General features: G+C 47.4%; 1 protein-coding gene across 2 annotated transcripts in view; it reads right to left on the reverse strand.

Moving 5' to 3' along the window:
- Dgkg (diacylglycerol kinase gamma) overlaps positions 1-23,882 on the reverse strand; it is a 155,211-nt gene that overhangs the window by 24,835 nt on the left and 106,494 nt on the right. For both annotated transcript variants that reach the window (XM_032900015.1, XM_032900014.1), the window contains one exon: positions 9,081-9,258. In XM_032900015.1, the coding sequence (XP_032755906.1) occupies positions 9,081-9,258 (178 nt within the window). The remainder of the gene's footprint in view (positions 1-9,080; positions 9,259-23,882) is intronic.

Below are 23,882 nucleotides of genomic sequence, written 5' to 3' on the forward strand. Positions count from 1 at the left end.
AGCCTGTGGTCTTCCAGTACAGCAGCCCCAACTGACTAAGATATACCCATCCTTGCACAAACTGACCAAGAACTCTCAGCAACAGTATCTGGGCACGTGGCCAGCAGGGTGCTTTGCTGTGGGGTGGATCTCAGGAAGCCCCCTCCCTTTCATATTGAATGACTTAAAAGCTGCAGCAGACAGCAGGGACGGGTTTGGAAACCAAAATGGCCAGAGTCGTAGAAAAAGCAACAGTTGAGACAAAACAACAAGGTGTTTGGTTCTATCCAAGAGCCTGGACTCTTGGCATCTGCATGTTAGAGGGGATGTTTGCCTGGCCTATCTTGTTTGGAGCAGCAGACCTCTGGAGGCAGGGATGAAGCTAGAGAGTTCAGCTCCAGCATGACGCCATGACAGCAGGTTTCCCTCTGCAGATGGTAAGCCGCCTCTCCTGGCACATTTCCATCTCACCAGCCCCTCCTAGGTTTCAGGAGATGGGGGTGGGAGGAGGAGACCCAGCTGGAGTCCTCTCTGCTCCAAAGTCAGCTAAGGAAGAAGGCCTGGTTACTTCCCTTTGGATTTCCAGCAGATCTGACTGGATAAGGGGCCAACCCAAAGCGATGGGGCTGGAGTTCGGGAAGGTTCTTTGACGTGTGTAGAAAGAACTCCATGTTTGGAATGCTAGAACTTGGACTCTAGTTCCAGACGCACTGACTGAGCCATGTAACACCTCATTCTTCTAGTATATAAAACTTCATCATGGCTTCTTGGGGGGCAGGGGCCAGGCCAACCAGCAGAGTCCTTCACATTCATCAGTGGAGAGGGTGCCAGGAATGCAGACTCGGATCCAGCATGTCTGTGTGGGGCAGTCTGCCCTGCACTCAAGTGATGTCCATCCTTTTGGACCATTGAGGCTCCAGAGCACAGACTAGCTAGCCATGGCGTGAAGGCCAAATGCAGCCTGCTATTTGTTTTTGTTAATAAAGTTTTATTGGAACTCAGACCCACACGCACATTCAATTATTCTCTAGGGCTACTTCTACGGCTAAGTGAACTGAGTTGGGATGTTGCATTGGAAACTCTGGCACACAAAGCCTAGTTACGTGTCTTAATATAGAAGATATTTTCTGCCCCCTAGGAGACTGAGGAGGAGTGAAGATTATTCTCTGTGGACTAGAAGACCTATATTTCAATCCAAGTTTGACCAAGGGCAAGCCGCTCCACCTTGCTGTTTCTTTCTCATCGAGAGGATAAAATAGTCACTAAAACTTTAAGAGACCTACGATTCCAGACTTTCATTACTACCTAGAAAAGCCTATTTCTACTGAAGCCGGCATCTATGAACCGCATTATTCAGCCTTCATCTGGGGTGGGGCTGGCCTTACCTGTGGAATCCAGAAGGGCAACTTCTGCTAGTCACTGTGAGTTTCCATACAGTGCAGTTGCTTCCTGGCAGTCAGTTGGGAATAGAGAGGAGCTTAGAGGGGGAGATCAGAGGCAGGCTTTCCTACGCTGCAATACAAGCTGTCACCAGCAGAGATGTCCTGGGACCCTGAGTACCCGCATCGTTCACAACAATTCCATTTTCCTGACAGTCCAACTTAAAAACAGCCCCCTAGCTCACCCTGCTCCATGTGTCCCTGCTCATTTGCCCAACCAGTACTCAGAGGCCCATCTGAGGCCTCAGAGACTCTGCCAGGCACAGGGACTATGACATCTGGGCTCCCTAGAGAGCTCCCATTCTGTTAAGGGAGATGCCCAGTAAAGGACGACTCAGCAGGAGAGTCCTACTAAGTAGCTTTAAGGGGGGAATGCAGGATTCTGGATATCTGTCTTGGGAAACAGGTAAGACACTAACCAGGCAGGGAACATGTGTTTGTAGAGAGGAGAAGGAGATGGGTAGAAGGGAGAGATAATGACTAGTTTGGGGCTTGTTGATGCCGGCGTGGGCTGCTGAAAGACTGAATGGCAGAGCTGTGATTTCCTGTGCACAGCAAAGTAAAGGCTTTCGGTAGGCCTGCAAACATTTAACAAGATGACACATGTTGCCATGGAAAATTTCCAGTGCCGGGAAGAGTCCCACTGCACACACCTAGAACTCCCAAGGCCCTTCAGGGCTTGCATGCCTCCTTCTGTGCCAGCAACCCACAGGAGAGATCTTTATGCTGGTTCGTTTTTGTCAACTAGACACACACTAGCGTCACCTGGGAAGAGAGAAGAACCTCGGCTGAGGAATTTCCTTCACTAGACTGGGCCATTGGCAATGCCTGCCGGGCATTTTCTTGATTAATGATGGATGTGAAGGGACCGTTATGATGGTGCCCCACCCGGCCCTGGCAGGTGGTTGTGGGTTTTATGATAAGGCAAGCTGAACCATTCCATGGTTCCTGCCTCTAGGTTCCAGCTTCACTTGGGATGGACTGTAACCTGTCGGTCAAATGAACCCTTTCCTCCCTAAGTTGGTTTTTGGTCCGAGTTCTATCACAGATACAGAAAGTAAGAACTGTACCCCCATTAAATGTGTAATCTTTAGGCTCATTAGGAAAAGCCTTGGCTAGCTCTGAACCTATCAGGCCCTACCCGGTTATGTCTTTATATAAAACTGGAAAGAAAGCCACGAGAAACTACGAACCTGTGCTCACCGTTATTTTTGAGTCTCAACTTAGCTGTAGTTTCCCAGTTGGGAGTATGAACCTTTGAGATGGCTAAAGGGTATCTGTGTCCTGGCTTTAGGACCCATGAGGCACCATGCTCAGGTGAGCAAACCCTCTATACTTGCAGAGTGGTAGAGACAAGAGAGCAGAGGGGTCCTGGGATCTTGCATGCCAGGGGGCTTTGCACTATGGTTTGCTTCCCTTTCCCAGAGAGAGCCTCTGAATCTGGGAGAGCAGAATGATTCGCGTGGGCGGGGCGAGTCATCAGGCTCAAGCACCCGGCTAACTAGGACTCAGTGTACCTATGTTAATCACACGGCTGGCTAGCTGGCCTCATCTGGACCTGGGAGCCGTGGACTCTTCTTAGCACTTATCACAGTTCCTATGTCTTTTTGTGGGTTTATCTTATTGAAGCCATGCTGTTCAGTACCCTTTGTGGCTGGGGAAAATCTTTACTTCCCATCATGCTCTAGGGCCTGATGGTGTAGGTACATTTGCATGTATGGTGGGTGATCTGACAGAAAGCCTATCTGTAATGTTGTAAGAACGACTCAAAACTCTCCAGCAGAAATGTCTGACCCTTGTTCTGCTTACCAAGAATGGCAGAAATTATTATCTGGTGAGAGTCTAGAGAGATTCTTGGTTTAAAACTTTCTAGAACACTCTATTTGTGGCTCAAGGGGGACTGATAGAGAAATCATGTGTGAGATGGCCAGAGGGTCCAGTGGGGGTAACTGATCCCGGGCTAGAGAGAGTGTGTCGGAAGTCTCTCGTTTATATCTTGGGCTGGTGCCAGAGGAAATGGCAGACCTCCAAGGATTCTGCTTTCTAACCTCGCTGGCTCACCCGTATTTCTGCTTCACTTGGCGACCAGACCCCTGTCCTTCCCCCTGCATCTCTAGATGACAGTCTGCTCCTCCTATGCCTGCAGCAACAGCCAGGTGCACTTTAAGCACAGCCCCAACAATAACCCAAGAAGTTTTGGGTGTCAAAGCCCAGGGTGATTTAAAGGGAATCTTGGCCAAAATTCTGAGGGAGAAGTGAAGAGAAAGGTTCTAAACTGTCCCTTTCACATTACTTAACACCAAGTGGCGATTATGGTGACTGTTAACCAAGGCCTTGTCAAGCCCGGGGTGCAGCTATGTGCCCACAAGGATGATGTAATTCAGCTCTCACCACAGTCCCAGGGGAAGGAGCTCATCACTGCTCTGTTTGGAGAGGTGCTGAAATGGAGGCCTGGGGAGGGTCACTAAGGGCACATGGTGGTGGTGACAAGGCCTGAGTTGTTTTTAATTCTCCTTTGGGGTATCCCTCCACCTCACACAGACTCTTGGCTACAAGTTCTCCAAGTTGCCTCTGGACGACTTATTTGAAGACGGTTAGCACATCGCACTGCTCAGATGAAGTTCAAAAGTCCCCATGCTCACACATCACACTTTCTAAGACTTTCTCTCATCAGTTTCACTTGATGCCCGAGCCAGTCCCGTAGAATCCACATCCGCTGTGCCTACCGAAGGAAGGAGTCCTTCCTCTCTCTCCTTACAGAAACCCTTTCTGTAGAACATCCTACTCCCTCCTGGGTAGTAGGCTGTGAGAAAGACAGAGAGGTTGTCAGAACGCTGCCTAAGAACGGAGTCGTGTGAGAATCCTGATCGTGTGTGAGAACACTCCAGGACAGCCAGAGTCTTGTGATGGATTTGTCAAAACACAGTTGTTCTTGAAATGTGTTTCCATGCTCTTGGCCAGGTGTAGCCGATAGGAGTGAGTTGACCCCAGCTGTTGTTGCTTATGTGCCTCTACGGGAAAACGTGCTTTTATTACCACGTGTAGCTTGTCCTCGTGACGGCACACAGCCTGAACTCCTGAGCACTTTACTTAACCTTCAGGGTACAAATTGTCTGAGGCCCTGCATAAAGTTGGCTATTTCAGACTTCAGTCCGCCTCGTGTTTTAGGCCTCGCTCTCCCAGGCTCACGCCAACTGGAGCAGTAAAGAAAGGGTCACTGGGGAACATATGTCCCCCTTACTTTCCAGGACAGACAAGGAAAGAGATCAGGGTGAGGAGCCCACGATTCAGGGCAACCTACAACCAGTGTTCTGGTGGGACCAAGGGAGAGCTCAGTGCCCAGGGAATTCAGAGCTGATCTCCCTGTTGGGGGCTCCAGAGAGAAGGAGTCTTTATCATGGAAGAGCGGTGTTACCAAGTAGATGGGATCCTCTCCTTCCCTTGGACCATATCTACATGTCGCCCAGGTTGTGACAGCCTGGCTTACACAACAGGCACAGGAGTCTCTTCAGCACATTTTCCAGATGGATAGCATCCTCCAGGGGCTGATTTGGAATCATGGACAGGAGTCTCGGTTCTGATGCTACTTCTGGACATAAACTGATGAGTTTCCCCCCCAATCATGAAGTAGGTATATTTCATGACATACTCATACTCATAGGTTTTTGGTTAGGATCTATTAGTTCACATAAAATCACTTGCAAGCTACAGAGCAGTGATGAGCTCCTTCCTCTGGAACTGTGGTGAGAGCTGAATTACATCATCAGGTACATACTCATAGGTTTTTGGTTAGGATCTATTAGTTCACATAAAATCACTTGCAAGCTACAATAGAGTGTTAAAAAAAAAAACTGACTGTTCTTGTTACCAACACTAAAGAAACTAATGCTAGGTGCTTTCTTGTTTATCGAATTCTTTTCATCTTTTATAAATGTTACTATCTTATTATTTCAAAGTGTGTGTCTATGTCTCTGTGGGGGTGAGTACTGGAACCTTCGGAGGCTGGAGGTGTCAAGTCTCCTGGAACTGGAGTTACAGGCGGTTACGACCTGATATGAATCCTGGGAACTGAATTCGGGCCTTCTGAGAGAGCATCATTTTGTGCTCTTAATTGCTGAGCCATCTGACAAGTCCCTAACTTTTTAGATTTTGATACTTGGGGACAGGCAGTGGGGCTCCAGAAACGCATAATCCCTAACCTTTGTCCCTGGAATCTGAGAAGCCTAGGGAGGCACAGTTGCTTGTCTGAGTTTTCTGTGCTGGGTCAAGGCTGAGCTGAGGTATGCAGTAACTTGCTTTGCTCTTTCTCATTCCATGCTGAAGACAGAGGTGTTCAAACCAGACCCCTACTTGCATGCTAGGTGTCAAAGAGGACAGAGGGTGGTTATTTTTAAGTCTGAGCTCATACCGAGTCCAGGTACTTTTCCACCCACCGTCTTCGTAACACAGTAAGGGCACTAGGTATTATTATGTTGAATTTACAGATGAGGAAGCTGGGGCAGGGGGTGGAATCATTTTCAAATTGTTATAAAACCGAGAAATATAAAGCTAAAATTTAAGCCCGGGTTGTCCGCCTGCAAGATCCCCCGCATCCATCCTTGTTGCTCCCTCGGTAGCCTGCGTTCTCGTAAAACCCACTCAGGGGTAATGCTGAGAGACCCCTCTTACGTGGGTCGATCTTCTGAGGAGGAAGACCCATGTCTGGTGAGAGATTTGTCAGTAAGCCTTCTACCACACTTTCTATGATGAGACACTTCTCCCTGTGCTCTCTGTCCTGCCTTCTCCCTCCTCCCCTAGTCCCAGGGAAAAGCCAAAGAGTCAGGAAAGGCCAAGGAGTCAAGAGTCCCAACAAACGGTCTGCAGAGAGCTCTCTGCCCTTAGCTACTGACCCGGAAATCCTGGGACAAAACGCAGAAGAAAGAATGCACAGATAACTGCTCAAGGAGGTCATGTAGACCAAAAGAGGACTGCCATTTTTGGAGCTCCTAGAAGTCTCAAGATGTGATTTCCAGGTTGCTCATTTTTCAGGTGAGAAACCTGGAGCGCCAAGAAGCTGAAAGGGCACACCCCAGGCTGCATACTAGTGAGTCTGGCTGGAGCCCAGGCACTAAGTGAATGAACAAATGAATGAACCAGTGTGTCTCTTCAGCTTTCCCCACTGCCAACTCAACTCTTATGGAATGGTGGCTCTCAGGAGGAAGGCTCAAAGTCGAGATCTATGCAAAGCCCAGAAGCCAGGGCCCCTCCCGGGCCTCTGCTTTGGTCCACTCACACTCCTGTGGAATTACTGGAAGAGCTGCATCATGTCCTCTACAGTGCATTTTGGGGACAGGAAAAGGGGGTTGTAGAAAAGGGCTAAGAGTGATCAATAGTTTATTCTTGCTTAAAGAACACAAATTGTAAGATCAGATCTTGAAGGAAAAGATGCACGCTGACATTGAGCCCTGAGGCAGAACATGATCCCAGGAAGGGCTTCCTCAACCCCCCAAGGGTGAATATGGAGGAGAGCCCTTTTTTGCCAGTTCCTTCTCTGTTCTGATAGAGCTGGATGCCAGGGAGGTAAAAGTGGGTGTGGTGAGTGGGAGCATGGTGGGGAGGGGTGTCAGGGACTTTTTACAACCTCCAATATTCCCCTCACTCTGCTAGCACCCTCAACTTCCCCTGCTAAGGGAGGAAAGAGGAATGCATTATTCAGTTTAATAATTCATACAAATTGCAAAGTTTACTGTGTGAAACTTAGGAGGGCAAAAGAGAAATATTCCTGAGTCCACTTTGAAAGGACAGAGGTCTGAAGATGATGTTGCTTGATTACCTTTCTCTAGAATACAGATCTATGCGAGATAAGCAGATAGCCACTCCCTTCAATGGTAGTTGGCCCCTCCCTTCAATGGTAGGTAGCCCCTCCCTTTGGTAGTAGTTGGTTCCTCCTTTTAGTGATAGGTGGGTCTCTCCCTTCAATGGTAGTTGGCCCCTCTCTTCAGTGGTAGGTGGGTCTCTCCCTTCAATGGCAGTTGGCCCCTCTCTTCAGTGGTAGGTGGGTCCCCTCCCTTCAATGGTAGGTAGCTTGAAGTCCAGGAATCTTCTTTTTCACAAAACAAGTCTAGTTTAGAAATCAATCTTCTTGTTCAGCCCCATCTACCCAGCTAACAAGATTTTACCTAAAAGTCTGGTTTTACAGCAATAAAAACTGAGGTGTCAAAATGGGTTGTTAGCAATACCTGTCCTAGAATCCAGTCCTCTCCTGCTGGCACAGTACCCACGGCAATGTCCTCACCTCACCTTCTCACCCCCTCATTCTTCTGGCAACTCAGATACCAAGAAGGGTGACCAATCAGAATCAGTAGCCAGGGGCTGATAAGGGGATGTTGGGATGAAAGTCATTTAAGGGTATCTTAAAAAGCTGAGAGTCCCTGAGACATACTGCTGGCTATTCTGGAAAGGGCTAGTTGACTTACACATGCAGCCTGCATGATTGACAGAAATAGAGTACATGACCGGGAGAGTCCATGCAGAAGATAGGGTCTGGGAGTGAGCTGAAGGCTAGACCTCATGAGGAGCTAGCTGAAGGCTAGACCCCATATATACATAGCACGGCTGGAAGAAAGAATCCAGAGAGAAAGATTTTAGTCATTCAGAAGGAAGAAGACAGCGGCTTAGATCCAGGTGGTCAGAAGGCAGGTGGGAAGAAGCGAATGGATTCCTGAATTTTTAAAAGGCAGACAACTGGGGCTGGAGAGATAGCTCAGTGGTTAGGAACACTTGCCACTCTTCTGAGAGCACCCGGGATTCAGTTCCTAGCAGCCACGTGGCAGCTCACAACCGTCTGTAACCCCAGCTCCACAGTATCTGACACCCTCTTCCGGCCTGCGTGGGCACTTGAATACCAATGCTTTGCAGATACATATGCAGGCTAAACGCCCACACATGTAAAATCAATACTAATAATAAATAAATTAAAAAAGTCGTTAACTCGTGGGTTTTCTTATCGGCCGAGTGTAAGAAGACACGAAAGGGAATTGAGGCTGAAGCCAATGTTTGGGCTTGAGTCCTGGGGAAGGCTGGAGAAGCCTGGGAGAGGGACAGACAGAAGGAGTTCAGCCTTGTACATACTGAGATGGCAGTGTCTGCTACGTACAAGGAAATGTGGCATAGATTGTTGGGTGTGAGCCTGGGGTATGGCATGGGGCAGGCAGGGCAGGTTTGGTAGCATCACAGGCTTACAACTGGAGGAGACCATCAGTGAGGTACAGACAGAATACAGAAGGCCAAGGACCTGTGTGGGAACCCCGTAGCATCAAGAGGCCAGAGAAAAGAGAAGCAGGAGGGTGACCAAGGAAACTTGGGAGCAAGAGTGAGAGCAGGTTGAGAACTATTGGATGTCGACACTGGTATCCAAGGCAGGAACAGCACCCGACTGCTGGCCTCATGGAGCCCTGGTTTGACTACGGCCTGTTGTTTAGGGTTCCTTCACTGGGAATCTTGCCTTCTCAATTAGATTGTAAACTTTGTAACACCAGGGTAGATGAGTCAGCCTGTTCCCAGAGCACCGGGTCCTTGGCAGCAGTGGGGCCTTATCGAGCCTGATGTAGGTTCTGTTGTGGCTTGCCAGCTCACTCTGTCACCCGGGCAATGGCTGGAGCAATTATCCTCGCGCTTGCTTACCTTGGACACAACATTTCAGCTCCTTTGGGTCTGTGACGCTCTTCCTGCTTTCCCGGATCACAGCTCGGTTCTTCTTGGTTTCTCCCCAGAGATTGGTGCCTCCGTACATGCTGGGAATGTTAAGAATGGCAATGCCTTCCAGGAAGATATTGCTCAGGTCCACCTCAACGCCATCGCACTGCAAAGCAGAGAGAAAGCAGATCACGGTGGGGCCATGCATGGTCACAGGGCTTCTAAAAGGGTGTGACAGGTCCTTAGCCTCCTCGCCACTGTCAGTCAGAAGCTAAGTTATCTGACAGCTTCTCAGACTTAAGGCTTTGGCCACCATGGTGAGATGGAGCCATCCAGTACTGACTTCCAAAGAGCTAGAAATACTCATGGGTGTAATTTAGATCGAGGAGGCTGCCAGACTGTCCTTCAGTCCATCCGTATACCCTCGGTTTGGACCCTTGCTAATCACTGTGGAGATCTGTGGTGTCGCTGGGTCCAGAAACCAGTATTAGGTGGATTCCCAACAAACGACAGTTTTTATTTTATTCCTTTATTTTATCCCCTCTCTCCGTCTAGCAAGAAGTGCAAGACTTTCGGGTTTGGGAGGCCTTCCAATCTGCCTGTCTCTCGTAGCTGCACTAAGTGTCGCTCTGGCACATGTGCTTGCTGAGGTAGCAGGAGTTTCTTTATCTGCTTTCTACCACCCCCTCCCCCACGGGGTTTGAGAGACTGGAAGGCTTCGCCTAGCTGTAGAGCTATCCCATTTTGGCACAAGTCTTACCTGCACAGCCAAAAAAAAAAAAAAAAAAAAAAAAAAAAAAAAAAAAAAAAGAGCACTGGCTTTGATCCTTGTCCCTCAGGATGATTGGTGATTTATTTCATTTACAGAAGAACAAATGGGACCCAAAGAGATGTGCTTTGTTATCCAAGAATGCACAGGTAGACTCCACATTTGTGGACTTTCACGATAAAGCCCATCCATGGTTTTTGTTTCTGTTTTTAAAATGTTGCTTCTTTTAAGGAAGGAAGGCAATCAAAATCATAGAGTAGCAATCTTCTGTCACCCCGGTTATCTACTGCTATGACCTGGGTGGTGCCTTATCAGAGTCTTGGTGGGAGTTAATTCCATTGTCACAGTATGAAGAGGAGCAGCCTAATTAGGATTAGAGGAGCTCTCTAGAACTGGAGCGCCTTGATCTCATTAGCCTTGTCAGAAGGGGAAGGAAACCATGTGTGCTCCTGCTGCCTGCAGACTGCAGGACTCCCAGGAGGAAACCCTGGCCCCAATCACATGCAGCCCTTTGACACTGGTCCTGAATTGTGAGGACTTAGCCTTTGTTATTTACTGTTCACCCAGCTTGTGCTATTTGGGAATGACGGAAAACGGCCTAAAACACCCAGAAATCATTCTTCACCAAAGGAGGACTAGGGAGAGTTGGGGCTCCGTAATGTTCACAGTGACTCACCACCCCAGTCCGCTGCCTGATTTCTTTGAAGTTCTAATCAGTGTTGTCGCCTCTGACTCGTTTTTCCAACCACAGAACAAGAATACAGCGAGCTTTTCTGATAACTGGGAACTCATTTCTCCACTGGGGAGATTGGAGCTTTTGAAAGTTCTCTTACGTGGGTACGATGTTCAGACGGCGGCAAGGTGAGCAGTAACAGTCCCAGCCTTAAGGACTTTCTCTTCCTCCCACTCATCTGGCTGTGCAGCCCCTGGGCTGACTGTGGCCACTGCTCCGACCTCCTTTTCAGACTTTCCGTATTTTTTTTTTTTTTTTTTTGGTTTTTTTTTTTTTTCGGAGCTGGGGACCGAACCCAGGGCCTTGTGCTTCCTAGGTAAGCGCTCTACCGCTGAGCTAAATCCCCAGCCCCCAGACTTTCCGTATTTTGATCGTTCTGTTTCGTACATACCACAATTTATTCCCTGCCTAGTTGGTACCGTCCCTGACATTGAAAACCACAGCGCTTGCCTGTTTGGTGGGACAGGTGGCAGTCACGCCAGTATTTCTTGGGGCTGGAATTCCATCGCATCATCGTGCTCATAAAACAAGACGTGTATAAAGCACCCTTAGAAGTGTCATGTGTTACCTGCCACTGTCCTTATTGCTGATACTGTAAGAGCCTCATTAGCTCTTTGTTTGCAGCTAAATGATGACGCGTCTAGTTCCACAGGCAAAAAAAGTCACCTCAGTCACCCTGACCTCCTTCTTACCATGCGTTTCTCTCTCTTGACCTTATGTAACACTGAACAGTATAGCTTAGATGTGGGAATTCACATTAATTAATTAATTAATTAATTAATTAATTAATTTTATTTAATCTGGTTCTTGGTTTGCGCCTCTATTCGGTCTATTCAGATCGATATTCCGTGGCCTTTGTCACAGCTCGCCATCATTTGGGGGTTAAGTCATAATGGCAAAACCAGGGATCAAGCCTCTCCTTGGTCACTTGGTCACATGGTGCTGTTGTAACCTTAGAGTGGAGGCACTGTCTTCAAGACCCTGCTTCTACCAGTGCATAAGAATTTTGAGACGGAATCACAGAGCTCTGAGAAGAGATGGACCTAAGAGAACTTCCCTGCCTTTCATAAAAGAGGCCCTGAGAGTAAAGCAACCTCCTTGTGGGCATCAGATCTATGAATGGTAAAGCAAGATGGAAATGCAGGTCTGCAGACCTCAAGCCCGTGTACTTCCCACCAAGATGGAAGAGAATCTCCTAAGTGTCATGACAGACTTTCCCTGACGACCTTTACCACAAAAGTAATGAAAGTAACAAAAGATTCTGTCTTGATAAACAGGCTGAGAAAGAAATTAGGGAAACGACACCCTTCACAATAGTCACAAATCATATAAAATACCTTGGTATGACTCTAACCAAGCAAGTGAAAGATCTGTATGACAAGAGCTTCAAGTCTCTGAAGAAAAAAATGGAAGAAGACGGAAAGATCTCCCATGCTCATGGATGGGCAGAATTAATGTAATAAAAATGGCCATCTTGCCAAAAGCAATCTACAGATTCAATGCAATCCCCATCAAAATTCCAACTCAATTCTTCATAGAGTTAGAAAGAGCAATTTGCAAATTCAGTTGGAATGACAAAAATCTCAGGATAGCAAAAACTATCCTTAATAAGAAAAGAACTTCTGGGGAATCACCATCCCTGACTTCAAGCAGTATTACAGAGCCATAGTGATTAAAAACTGTATGGTATTGGTACAGAGACAGGCAGGTAGATCAGTGGACTAGAACTGAAGACCAAGAAATTAACCTATACACCTATGCTCACTTGATCTTTGACAAAAGAGCTAAAACTATCCACTGGAAAAAAGACAGCATTTTCAATAAATGGTGCTGGTTCAACAGGAGGTCAGCGTGTAGAAGAATGCAAATCGATCTATTCTCATCACCCTGTACAAAGCTTAAGTCCAAGTGGATCAAGGACCAGATACACTGAAACTAATACAAGAAAAAGTGGGGAAGAGCCTCAAACACATGGGCACAGGGGAGGATTTCCTGAAGAGAACACCAATGGCGTATGCTCTGAGATTAAGAATTGACAAATGGGACCTCATAAAACTACAAAGCTTCTGTAAGGCAAAGGATACTGTCATTAGGACAAAATGGCCACAACAAATTGGGAAAAGATTTTTTATCATTCCTATATCCGATAGAGGGCTAATATCCAAAATATACAAAGAACTCAAGAAGTTAGACTCCAGAGAACCAAATAACCCTATTAAAAATGGGGTGCAGAGCTAAACAAAGAATTCTCAACCGAGGAATATGGAATGGCTGAGAAGCACGTAAAGAAATATTCAACATCCTTAGTCATCAGAGAAATGCAAACCAAAATGACCCTGAGATTCTACCTCACACCAGTCAGAATGGCTAAGATAAAAAACTCAGGTGACAGCAGATACTGGCGAGGATGTGGAGAAAGAGGGACACTTCTCCAGTGTGGGTGGGATTGCAAGCTGGTACAAGCAACCATTCTGGAAATCAGTCTGGTGGTTCCTCAGAAAATTGGACCTGAGGACCCAGCTATACCACTCATGGGCATATACCCAAAAGATGCTCTAACATTTAACAAGGACACATGTTTTACTATGTTCATAGCAGCCTTTTTTATAATAGCCAGAAGTTGGAAAGAACGCAAATGTCCTTCCACAGATGAATGGATACAGAAAATATGGTACATTTACACAATGGAATACTACCCAGCAATTAAAAACAATGACTTCATGAAATTCTTAGGCAAATGGATGGAACTAGAAAATATCATCCTGAATGAGGTAACCCAATCACAAAAAAACACACATGATATGTACTCAGTGATAAGTGGATATTAGCCCCAAAGCTCAGAATACCCAAAATACAATTTACAGACCACATGAAGCTCAAGAATAAGTAAGACCAAAGTGTGGATGCTTCAGTAATTCTTAGAATGGGGAACAAAATACTCACAGGAGGAAATACAGAGACAAAGTGTGGAGCAGAGACTGAAGGAAAGGCCATCCAGAGACTGCCCCACCTGGGGATCCATCCCACATGTAGTCACTAAACCCAGTCACTATTGGGGATGCCAAGAAGTGTGTGCTGACAGGAGCCTGATAAAGCTGTCTCCTGAGAGGCTCTGCCAGACCCTGACAAATACAGAGGTGGATGCTCACAGCCAACCATCGGGCTGAGAACGGGGTCCCCAATGGAGGAGTTAGAGAAGGACTTGAGGTAGCTGAGGGGGTTTGCAACCCCAAAGGAAGAACAACAATATCAACCAACCAGATATCGTAGAGCTGCCAGGGGCTAAAATACTAACCCAAGAATACACATGGAGTGACCAATGGCTCCATCTGCATATGTAGCAGAGGAGGCCTTGTCTGGCATCAATGGAAGGAGAGGCCCTTGGTCTTGTGAAGGTTCAACGCCCCAGTGTAGGGGAACGTCAGGGTTGGGAGGTTGGAAGGGATGGGTGGGTAGGTTGGGGGAGCACCCTCATGGAGGTAGGGGGTGGGAGGATGGGATAGGGGTTTTTCAGAGGGGAAACCGGGAAAGGGGATAACATTTAAAATGTCCAATAAAAGAAAAGATTCTGTCTTTAGTCAACTGTATCACCCATGCGAGGGTATCAGTCATCAACTCCAGTTCCCAGACTTTAGACAGAAGTATTCAATATGTAGTTTTCATGGTATACCCTTTTATCTTTGGGAAACTGGGTGGTATTTGTCCCTTTGCCTCTCATTGGATAGAATCTCCTGTATTCTAGATTTATCAACGTGACTTCTGGATGATACCTAAAAAACCTCCAACAACTTGGACTCAAACCGGTATGAATTTTCCAAGGCCTGTAAGCTGTCCATTGTCCCTCCTTCAACATGGTGGTCCCTTTAGCATCTGTTTCCCGAGTTTTGATCTGGGACCTGTCCTAGTTTGCTTTTTGTTGCAGTGATGAACACGGACCAAAACCAAGCCAGGGAGGAAAGGGTTTACTTGGCTTACACATCCCAGGTCGCAGTCCATCACAGAGAGAATTCAGGGTAGGGACTCAAGTCAGGAAGTAGGACCTGAATTGGAGGCCGTAGAGGGGTGCTGCTCACTGGCTTGCTTTCCAAGGCTTGTTCGGCCTGTCTTTTTTTTCTTTTTTCTTTTTTTTCGGAGCTGGGGACTGAACCCAGGGCCTTGCGCTTGCTAGGCAAGCGCTCTACCACTGAGCTAAATCCCCAACCCCTTTGTTCAGCCGTCTTACACAGCTCAGACCGTCCGCACCGGGGCAATATCACCCACAAAGTGCTGGGTCCTCCTACATCAACCATTGGTCCAGACTTTACCCCACAGACATGCCTATGGGCCAATCAGATGGAGGAAATTTCTCTGTTGAGGGCTCTTCTTCCAAGGTGCCTCAAACTATACTTTCCATGTTTCATTCTCCTCAGCTGCAGGCTTCCCAGAGCCCGGCTTAGAGGTCTGAGGTGTGCTTTGTGTGCTTACTCCTGGGTGTGGCTACATGCTGCCTTCGTGTCTGTCAACAGTTCCCTTAATGCCTGGGCTCATCCTGGCCTCCCCGTTTCTGTCACAGACGCTTGAAAACAAGACCCCCTTTCCTTCTTTCTTCTCAGCATGTTTCATGATCTGTTAGGAGTTCATCTTGGAATGCCTTTTTTTACGGGTCCATCCTTCCTCTGTAGCTACTAATTAGGAATTTAGGCTCTGGGTAACTGTGCCAAAATTTTTCTGCACTTCAAAATGAGTTTTCCTCTGCTCTGAGCCTGGAATCGTCCCCTTTCCCGTATCTCTTTCTAGGTCAGAGGACACTTCCTTTCCTGGTTGGAGTAACTTCCATAACACCTCAATTTATTCATTGCTGATTGAAATATCTCTTCCCTTCTGAAAAATGATAGTCACAGCTACCCCTGGCCAGACTTCCCTGTGCACCAGGCAGCCTTTGTCTACCTTGTCTCTGAGGAGCCTGGTGCTGAGGGAGATACCATTGCTACCCCAGCGGATGGCCGGGGGCCCTGGCTCAAGGTCACAGAACATGGCACTGCACAGATGCAGATGTAGGTTGCCAAAGCAGGCCCTGGATGCCACATTCCACTCTAGAGACGAGGCCGTGAGGCTGATGCTGGGCTTACAGCAAAATTCAGCTTGCAGCTGTTGTTTGAATAATTGAATGTTCCACTGCCGTTCTATCTTATAAGGGCTTAGACATTAGTGTTATTAAATCCCGTCTCCAGGCCAGATTTGTTTTAAAAACAACCGCCCAGCACTCCCCCTGACAGACTGTATTCCACAGTCACCTTTCTTCCTTGCCTGCAGTTTGAAGTGCCCTCTGTCTCTCTGTAGCCATAACTGTTGCTTCCTCCCCTAGAAAACAGTCCTCCTCTGTCTGCTCTTCATAGACTGACTGTCTTCTCTCCATCTGTCCTGTGTAAACTGGGGCAAATAGTAGAGGGGAGAGGTGGCTGAGGTTTCTAGCTAGCCTTGGAAAGGAGGTATCCCCCTTGGTGAGTCTGCCCTGTGATTCTGGGTTGGTCCTTAATCTCTCTGTGCTTTAAGTAGTCTGAAAATGGGGGTGGGGGTGACCAAGTTTTGGTGGGAGGCAAAGGCAATTCCTAACTCTTGCATGATTTGACTCCCCCCACCCCCACCCCAGCCATCTCTTGTGCCAGGAAGAACCCCCACCCCAGGTCATGACCCTGCTCCCCCAGCTTGGCCAGAGCAGTTTAGCACTCCTCGGCACACCTGTCTCCTAGCCACTGTCACTTGTATCCTTTGGAATTCCTAAGACGTAAGGCTTGCTGTACTGAGTCCCCGGAAAGTGGAGCCAGGAATGGGGCATTGTAGGACTAACTGGAACACTGGCGAAGGCCGGTTCCGAGCTAAATCCTCCAAGTGTTCCATGACGTCATCTGGCCCCCCTTCCGGGCGGCTCCAGGGAGAGCCTGGAGCCCTGAGCTAGGCTGGGGCTGGCAGGGGAACTGGCAGGCTCTGCTCTGAAAGGTGGTTGAGCAGCACCCACCCAGCGTTTACAGCCAGGCATGGGGCTCAGAGTTGTGTGGGCGCGCGAACACTCCAAATCCCCCGCGGGTGAGGGTGTTGCTGCCGGGTGATGCTGCCGGGTGCAGGTGTGACTGGGCCACCGAAGCCCGCTTGGCTCCCTTCCCAGGGCTCATCCAGGCTCTGATTGTTGGCTACAGTCCAGGACGGCCCCAGCAGCCATAGTTCTGGCTTCTTCAGGAGGGGATAGTTCTTTTGGCTGGAGAACCGTTGTGTAGGTAACTAGAGACTAGGTTAAGAGGCCACAGGCCTTTGTAAGCAAATGCAAAGATCTCTGCATTTCTAGGTCGAACCTAGACTCTTCCAGCTCTGTCGTCACTTAGGGGGTAGACGTTAGAGGCGGAGCATCAAGCCCCTTGCTGCTGGCCCTCCCCTCTGACCTGAAAAGGTGGGGAGCCGGAGGCCTCCGGATTCCAGCTCTGCTGGCCCTTTTCTGCATGTCCTCGGGGAAAGAGAGTCTATCATTTGATGACCTGTTTCAGTTTTTAGACTGCGTTATCCCTAACCTGGATTCTCCACACCACCCACATGCAGATTTTCTCTGGTTTGGAGGAAGATTGTTTGTATTGAAGCTCCACCCATCACTAGGCTGGGTCGGCTTCTGAGCAAGGAGGCGGAGCTCTGGGGGCTCCTAAGGGCGCTCTGCTTCAGGATCCTCTCAAGTTCCCTTAACCCGGACCTCTGCCATTGCATTATCCCGATGTGCATCTCCCTTTCTTCTTTTGTTTTAATCTTTTATTATGGTTATTTCTAAAAGTATGAAAAAGTAGCGAAAGAAAAGACCCAGCATAGCAGTTACGTCTGGCAACCAAACTTCAAGGTTCACATACATTTTTCAACTATCCTGCGGCAAACCTAGATTTTCTCTTCTCATATGTAAATGATGTTTATCTTTGAACAATAAAGGCTTACAAATTAAATCCATCATCATCACCCTCCAATGGCAATCATAATTCCTTAGCTTTCTTAACAGCCTACTCCCCCTTTTTTTTTTCCAAATTACTGGTTTTCTAAAAGCAGTACCATGTTTTGTTGATACATCTCTTGGGTTCCTTTTGAACTAGAAATTTCTTGTACTTTTCCTCCTTTGGAGATAGTCTGAGGATGATTTCCCCACTGAGTGACAAGATTCAGGGAGTAGCTCTCCTGCTGAGGGAGAAATACTGGGCTGTATCCATAGGAAAGATCTTTCAGTTAAAATGTGGAAGAAGGGAACTAAGGTGGAGAGAGACCACTTCCTGACCTCTGACTAGCTCTCATGGCTTCCTTTGATGCCTAGGCTCCATTTCAGAGTTTCAGACCAAGCCTGAAGGGCAGAGGTTAGGGAACTGACATGGGTCTTGACAACCACCCTCCCCCTGAGCAACCCTCTCCTCCTTGCCTCTTTTTTTTTTTTTTTTTTTTAGGAAACAGGACACCAACAAGCATCAGGCAAAGAGAGAGCTCCATCAAACCTTGCTGGGTAGTTCTAAGTCTTACAGAACCCAGGAGAAGACAGGGAGGGGCAGGCAGGTTGAAATTGGCTTGGCAGCCTAGATGGTACGTTAGGGTTCTGGGGAAGGCCGGCTCCTGTCTGGTTTGTCCTCTTTGGTTTGGAAGGAGAATGGTGGCTAAGGTTCATAATTAGCTGGGCCCTAGTAACTGCCTGCTAGAGGGACTGAACTGCTGTGTGTGGACAGAGCTGGGGCCTGTTTACTTTGTTTCTGCCACATGTGATCCAAACTGCCCCTTTGATGGCTGATAAATCCCAAGGTGCCTGAAATGCAGCAGCTCCTCAAAATTGTTCCAGGTGTCTAGCCGGGAAACAATGCCCCCCTTCTCTGCACTTCATTGGTTCGATTCCCCCCTTGGATGTGGTGTATGTTCTGCCACATGTCACGCAGAGACATGAAGCTCAGTCAAAGGTAAGGACAGTGTTCCACACGGCTCTGTGTTCTCCACAGAATCAGGAAGGTCTCACCCATATTGGGTGCTCAAGATAACTACCTGTGAATTGAAACCCAAGCACTTGTGGGGAAAAAAAATCCCCAAAATGGAAGACAAACTATTCCATGAAGAACACCGACAAAACTCTCCATCCCTGATGAGTCTGCTCAACCTCTCTACATTAATGTAGTGATGGATGACCAGGTAAAGTAGACTCAAATGCCCAGGAGGGGGAGAGATACCAATGCTAACCCTAGTCCACAGGAAGTCATCTTCTGACTATGGCTAAAGCTCCCCACCTCACACCCTAAACCCCAATAGGAAGAGACATGGGAGGCTCCTTCGGTGAGATAGGGAAGACGGAGGCACTCCATCATTCATCAAGAACAATCAAGAACTTACTCTCTGCTAGATGAAGGGATGGAGTGGAAATAAGACAGGGCCCAGTCACCCAGGGGCTTTCTCAGGTCAGTCGGTGCTGAGACAGGCGCTGCCAACTGCTTACCAGCAAGAGCTCCAGGAAACAACGCACAGAGAGCGAATGTTGTATTCTAAGATATAAGCACGCCAACTCACAGCCAATCGCAAGACACAACTGCATCAGCAGAGAGGAGAGCTGGGAAGAGCTGGGCCAGCAAGCAGTCTGGCTTCGAGGCACTGCTGGCTAGAGGCAACAAGACTGAAAAGGAAGCCCAGACCTTTCTATCTGCAGAATCAGAGAGTGTAAGAAAAGTAGCCAGGGAAATCACTGGATTTGTTTTCCCTAGAGAGGAACAAGAGTGAATGCTTCCGGAGTTAATGTCTGAGACTTATCTTGAGGGAAGAGACCGTGCTACATTGAGTGGAGAGAGCTGTCTTGGGAAGGCGGTCTCCATACAAAAATGGGTCTGGCATGTAGGTAAATGGTACAGGTAATGCTTGCACTATGCTCAGAGAGCCTGTTGGATATGATTTTTAGGAGCTGTTGTTTGTAGCGGGCAGTAAGATAATAGCATCATTTTCAGCAACAGGCTCACCATGTATTTTAGATCTAATCCTTTTAACTCTGCAGTGTCAGTGTACGTAGGCTCGTTATGCAGATGATAAATCACTGACTTGGCAAAGTTAAGGCGGGTCTATCTCTTTCAGTCTTCTGTTTGGCGTTTGTCTTCCCTCAGCTTCCCCGTCTCCTGTACGAGAGGCAAGCGGCAAGATCAAGAAGCCAGACCACAGAGAGAGCACATACAAGGGATCTGTTAGTGCTGTGCTTGGTTGCCTGTGAGACAAGAGTAGTCAGAAGGGGCTGGAGAGATAGCTCTGTGCTTAAGAGCACTTGATATTCTTATAGAAGACCTGGGCTGGGTTCCCTGCACCCACATAGCAACTCATCTGGCCTCCAGGAATACTGTACACGCGTGGTACACAAACAAACATGCAGGCAAAAAAAAACAAAATAAAAAAAACCAAAAAAAACAAAAAACCTGATACAAATAAAACAAACAAATCTTAAAAAAGAAGTAGCCAGGAGAGTTATGCATCTATAAGTAGAGATATGTAGGAACTAGGAATGTATAGCTCATTGTAAATTAATGTGATACTTTGTAGTGTGATACTATGTAATAGATTTATCATTAGCCTTACGGTAGGCAATCATATGGAGGAGTGAGAAGGATGATAAGACTCCTACAATGGGAACATCATTCATGCATCCACAGATACTGTGTATATATTTTGTTCCAACCAAAGTGCCCAGGGTCAACTAGGGAACCGATAACAAGGAACAGGACGCAACACTTGTTCAGTGTCTGGAAGAATGTTCTGAAAGTCCATGCTATCTAGTCATAAACAGGCTTCTTGGGGGCTTCCTACTCTTCCAATAATCAAGAAGGGGGTAAGAACCTCACTTATTAGAATGGGCTAGAATGACTCTTTTGTTGAGTGTGTACGTTTAAACAAAATGCCTTCCAGTTCCGAGGTTTGAAGTTCAGAATTTACTCTGGCAGGCTAGTGCGTGCTGTTCTGAGAAATGTTATCCTGATCTCTCTTTCTGCCCAGCCTTGACATCCCAGCTGTGTGCTCCACATTCTCTGACAGCTAGCTGTGGTGGGCTGGCTACCCTGGAAAGTAAGCTACCATCTGTGACAGGGATGATGGAGTTCTGGTGAATTTGTGTGGGCTCAAGGAATGTGGCATTGAAGCCATGCACACACAACCTGCTTAAGAACATCTCATGGGCAGAAAATGTTTTCTTCCTCTTTAGCCTTACTCTGTTGCTATGCCAGGAGGGCACAATGGTGCCTTTGACAGGGGCAGCTGGAAGGGGATATTGGCAGAGAGGCTGGAAGTGGAGTGTTGCAGCTGGGGTGGGGGTGGGGGGCTCAAGTTCATATCCAGGAGTGAGCCTGCACTGGGTGCCAGTTTCCAAAACAAAACTGCTGTTTCTCAGAGCTGGTGGTGGCGGGTTGCCTCAGAGTTGGACAGAGGGCAAAGCCGTTTCCTCTCTACAGCTCCACTTCCCCAAGCTTAGAAAAACTTTGGTGTTTTAGGGCTTTCTGGATGCAGATTTAGCAGGCCTTTTTGCCTCCCTGGAGGGCTGAGGCCAGTGGAGTGAATGAGATTTTCTGAGAGTCCAACCCCATTAAGCAGAACAGGACTGGTAGCCTTAGGATCTGGCAGGGCTCCAGGGCAGGTAGGCCTCTGGGCAAGGAGCGGGGCTCAGAATGGAGGCCCTTTCTTCTCCTGCAGGGTCAGTGCCCAGCATTCCCACCGCCTTACTGTCACTGCCCACTCCCTGTTTTAACTCAGTTTGGTGGGAAAGAGGTGGGAGAGCCCTGGCATTTCCTGCCCTGGTTCCCAGTTGTCCAGACCCTGTGGACGACTCAGGGTGTTGTGTAGGCTATCTTCCCACTCTCTGAGTGCCAGGCTGTTAGCTTGGCCATGCATTTCCCTCTCTGTGCTACCAATGGAGCACGTGGCTCCCTTTGATTCTAGTGGCTGCCAACCAAAAAAAATGTGTGACTTCAGGGGGTCGCTGGTAATTTTTATTGTTGTTCACACCGAATATGAGGTTTTCGCAGTTTCAGTCAACCTCACTATCAACAGATCACTACTACCGAGAAATTAATTCCTTTTAGGCTGTTTGCTGGCTCTATGACTGCCAGAGGAAAAAGTCGTTGCTTCAGAAAGCTCACTGTCGGATGCACACATCAAGCCCTGAAGGAGAGGGTTTGTGTCAACTACACAGATGCACCTTCCTCTGCTAGGATTTAAAGGCATGGACCACTGTGCATTTAATGATGAGTGCTTATATATTTTCAGGGGCTTTATGAAAATAATGAGGATACTACATGGGATACAGAGTTGCTATGAGGGTTAAATCAGACACTGTATGGAAGTGCTAGGATACGCAGATTGTGATCGATGTGAGAGGTATTTAGTCAGTCCTGGTTTAATGAAGGTTTCTGCCCTTCATTAAAGAGTCAATTTTTTTCCCCTTCTAGAACCTCACTAGTCTTAGAAATACACATTTCTCTTCTGTAACCCATAAGTCATATTTCTCTATTGTATTCCTTGTTTGACAGTCAAGCTGTAAAGAGGGAAGAAAGGATTAGATTACTTTTCTTCCCTGAAGTGCCTGAGTCATGGAGTATTGTAAGAAAGAGCACAGGAGGGGTTGGGGATTTAGCTCAGTGGTAGAGCGCTTGCCTAGGAAGCGCAAGGCCCTGGGTTCAGTCCCCAGCTCCGGGAAAAAAAAAAAAGAAAGAAAGAAAGAGCACAGGACTCTTCAGTATTCTGGAATGTGTAAGGAGGCTAACACATTTTCTACAGACAGGATCTCGCTGCTTTCTTACCTTGAAAGACACATTGCTTGGGGGAAGTTATCCTTTTACCAAGGGACTTTGGCAGCCATAAAGCTAAGCTCTCTGGGGGCAGAGGTTATCTGAGAGAGTCATCCAGAATTTGCTGGAGACAGGGCTTTAACCTGGAATGTCAGGGATGGGACTCTTGCCTCGGTCCTCTAAGACTTCCTGGGGCTAACCTATCAGACACACTAGTCATACCACCCAGCTGTGTTTTTTTTTTTTTAAGAAAATGTAGGCAGGAGGTTTAATCTTTAAAAGTCATTCCCACATAACTTGGAAGACACAAAGTATGGTATTGTCAGGAACCTGAAGACAAAGGATAATCAAAGCAATTCACAAAAAACAAAGGAGACAGAAGGGAACAGAAAGCAATAGCATATAGACAGGCTCGACTGAACTGAACTGTAGGGTGCTAGCAGGAAATGAAAGAAGAGGGTCACTCGAGGGAGAGAAGAAGTGGCATCAGATCTGAAAGCAATCAATGGGATTTCACAGGGAGAATTAGCAAAAACAGTTTGCCCTGAGTCAGCGGAACTACGTTGGTTGAGTCCATGAGGAGGAGACTCGTGGTCAATGTGCCGTGGAAAAGGTGGGGAGGCACGCATCATGGTGCCGAGTTTGAAAATGGAGTTTAAGCAAGGCCACAGAATAAATCACAGGTCCTCAAGAAGTTTCGCAATATCATAGATTAAAAGAGGCTATTAACCCCAGCACTGTTGGCGCCTGCGAGATGAGGTTGTTGTTTACTTTTCTTCTTTTTCTTTCCTTTTTGCTCCTCAGTATTTTCTGATGTACTTGTCATTTTGACATTTGAAATCAGGAAAGAGTAGCACACATTTCAGGAGAACACAGTTAAGAAACCACGGAAGGTTCAACTGGATCACTGAGATGGGGTAGATGGGCTGAGAAAGGAAGCCTGAACTGGCCAGAGCGGACCTAAAAAGGCTACATTGTGGCTCTTGCTGGACACATGGGGCACTTGGCTTGATTGAGGAAGGAAACTCACCAGGAGACTCTCACCCGGAGATGCCCTGGCTTTACTTGTAGCAGTTTTCTCTTCTCACTTCCTTCTCTCATAAAGATGTGGCCATTTAATCTACTCTGGTTGGTTGGGCGGGATAGCCCTTTCCACTTATTTGCTACATGATCTGAAAGGTCAACAAAGTTAACCAGAAGAGACCAAAGTTGTTTTAAGATTTCTTCCCTTCCAAATTAAGGGTGTGCAAAACAGCCGGGGGTGGGTGGGCAGGCAAAGGCAAGATCAGATAATATCCAGTTGGTCCCTGAGAGCCATGGTTCCCTCCTTCCTTCCGTTTTTCCTTCTTTCCTTCCTCTTTCACACTGGATGATTGAACCTGATCAAGCTATTTAATCTGTGAAGTCCTTGAATATGAAGTCTTTTCAATACTAATGACATTGGTAAGAGTGAATCAGGGAGTAAAGGCACTTATTATGTAACAGTTTCCTCTGATATTGAAACATTCTAC

Source organism: Rattus rattus, chromosome 4, assembly GCF_011064425.1.
Source record: "Rattus rattus isolate New Zealand chromosome 4, Rrattus_CSIRO_v1, whole genome shotgun sequence".
NCBI classification, from domain to species: domain Eukaryota; kingdom Metazoa; phylum Chordata; class Mammalia; order Rodentia; family Muridae; genus Rattus; species Rattus rattus.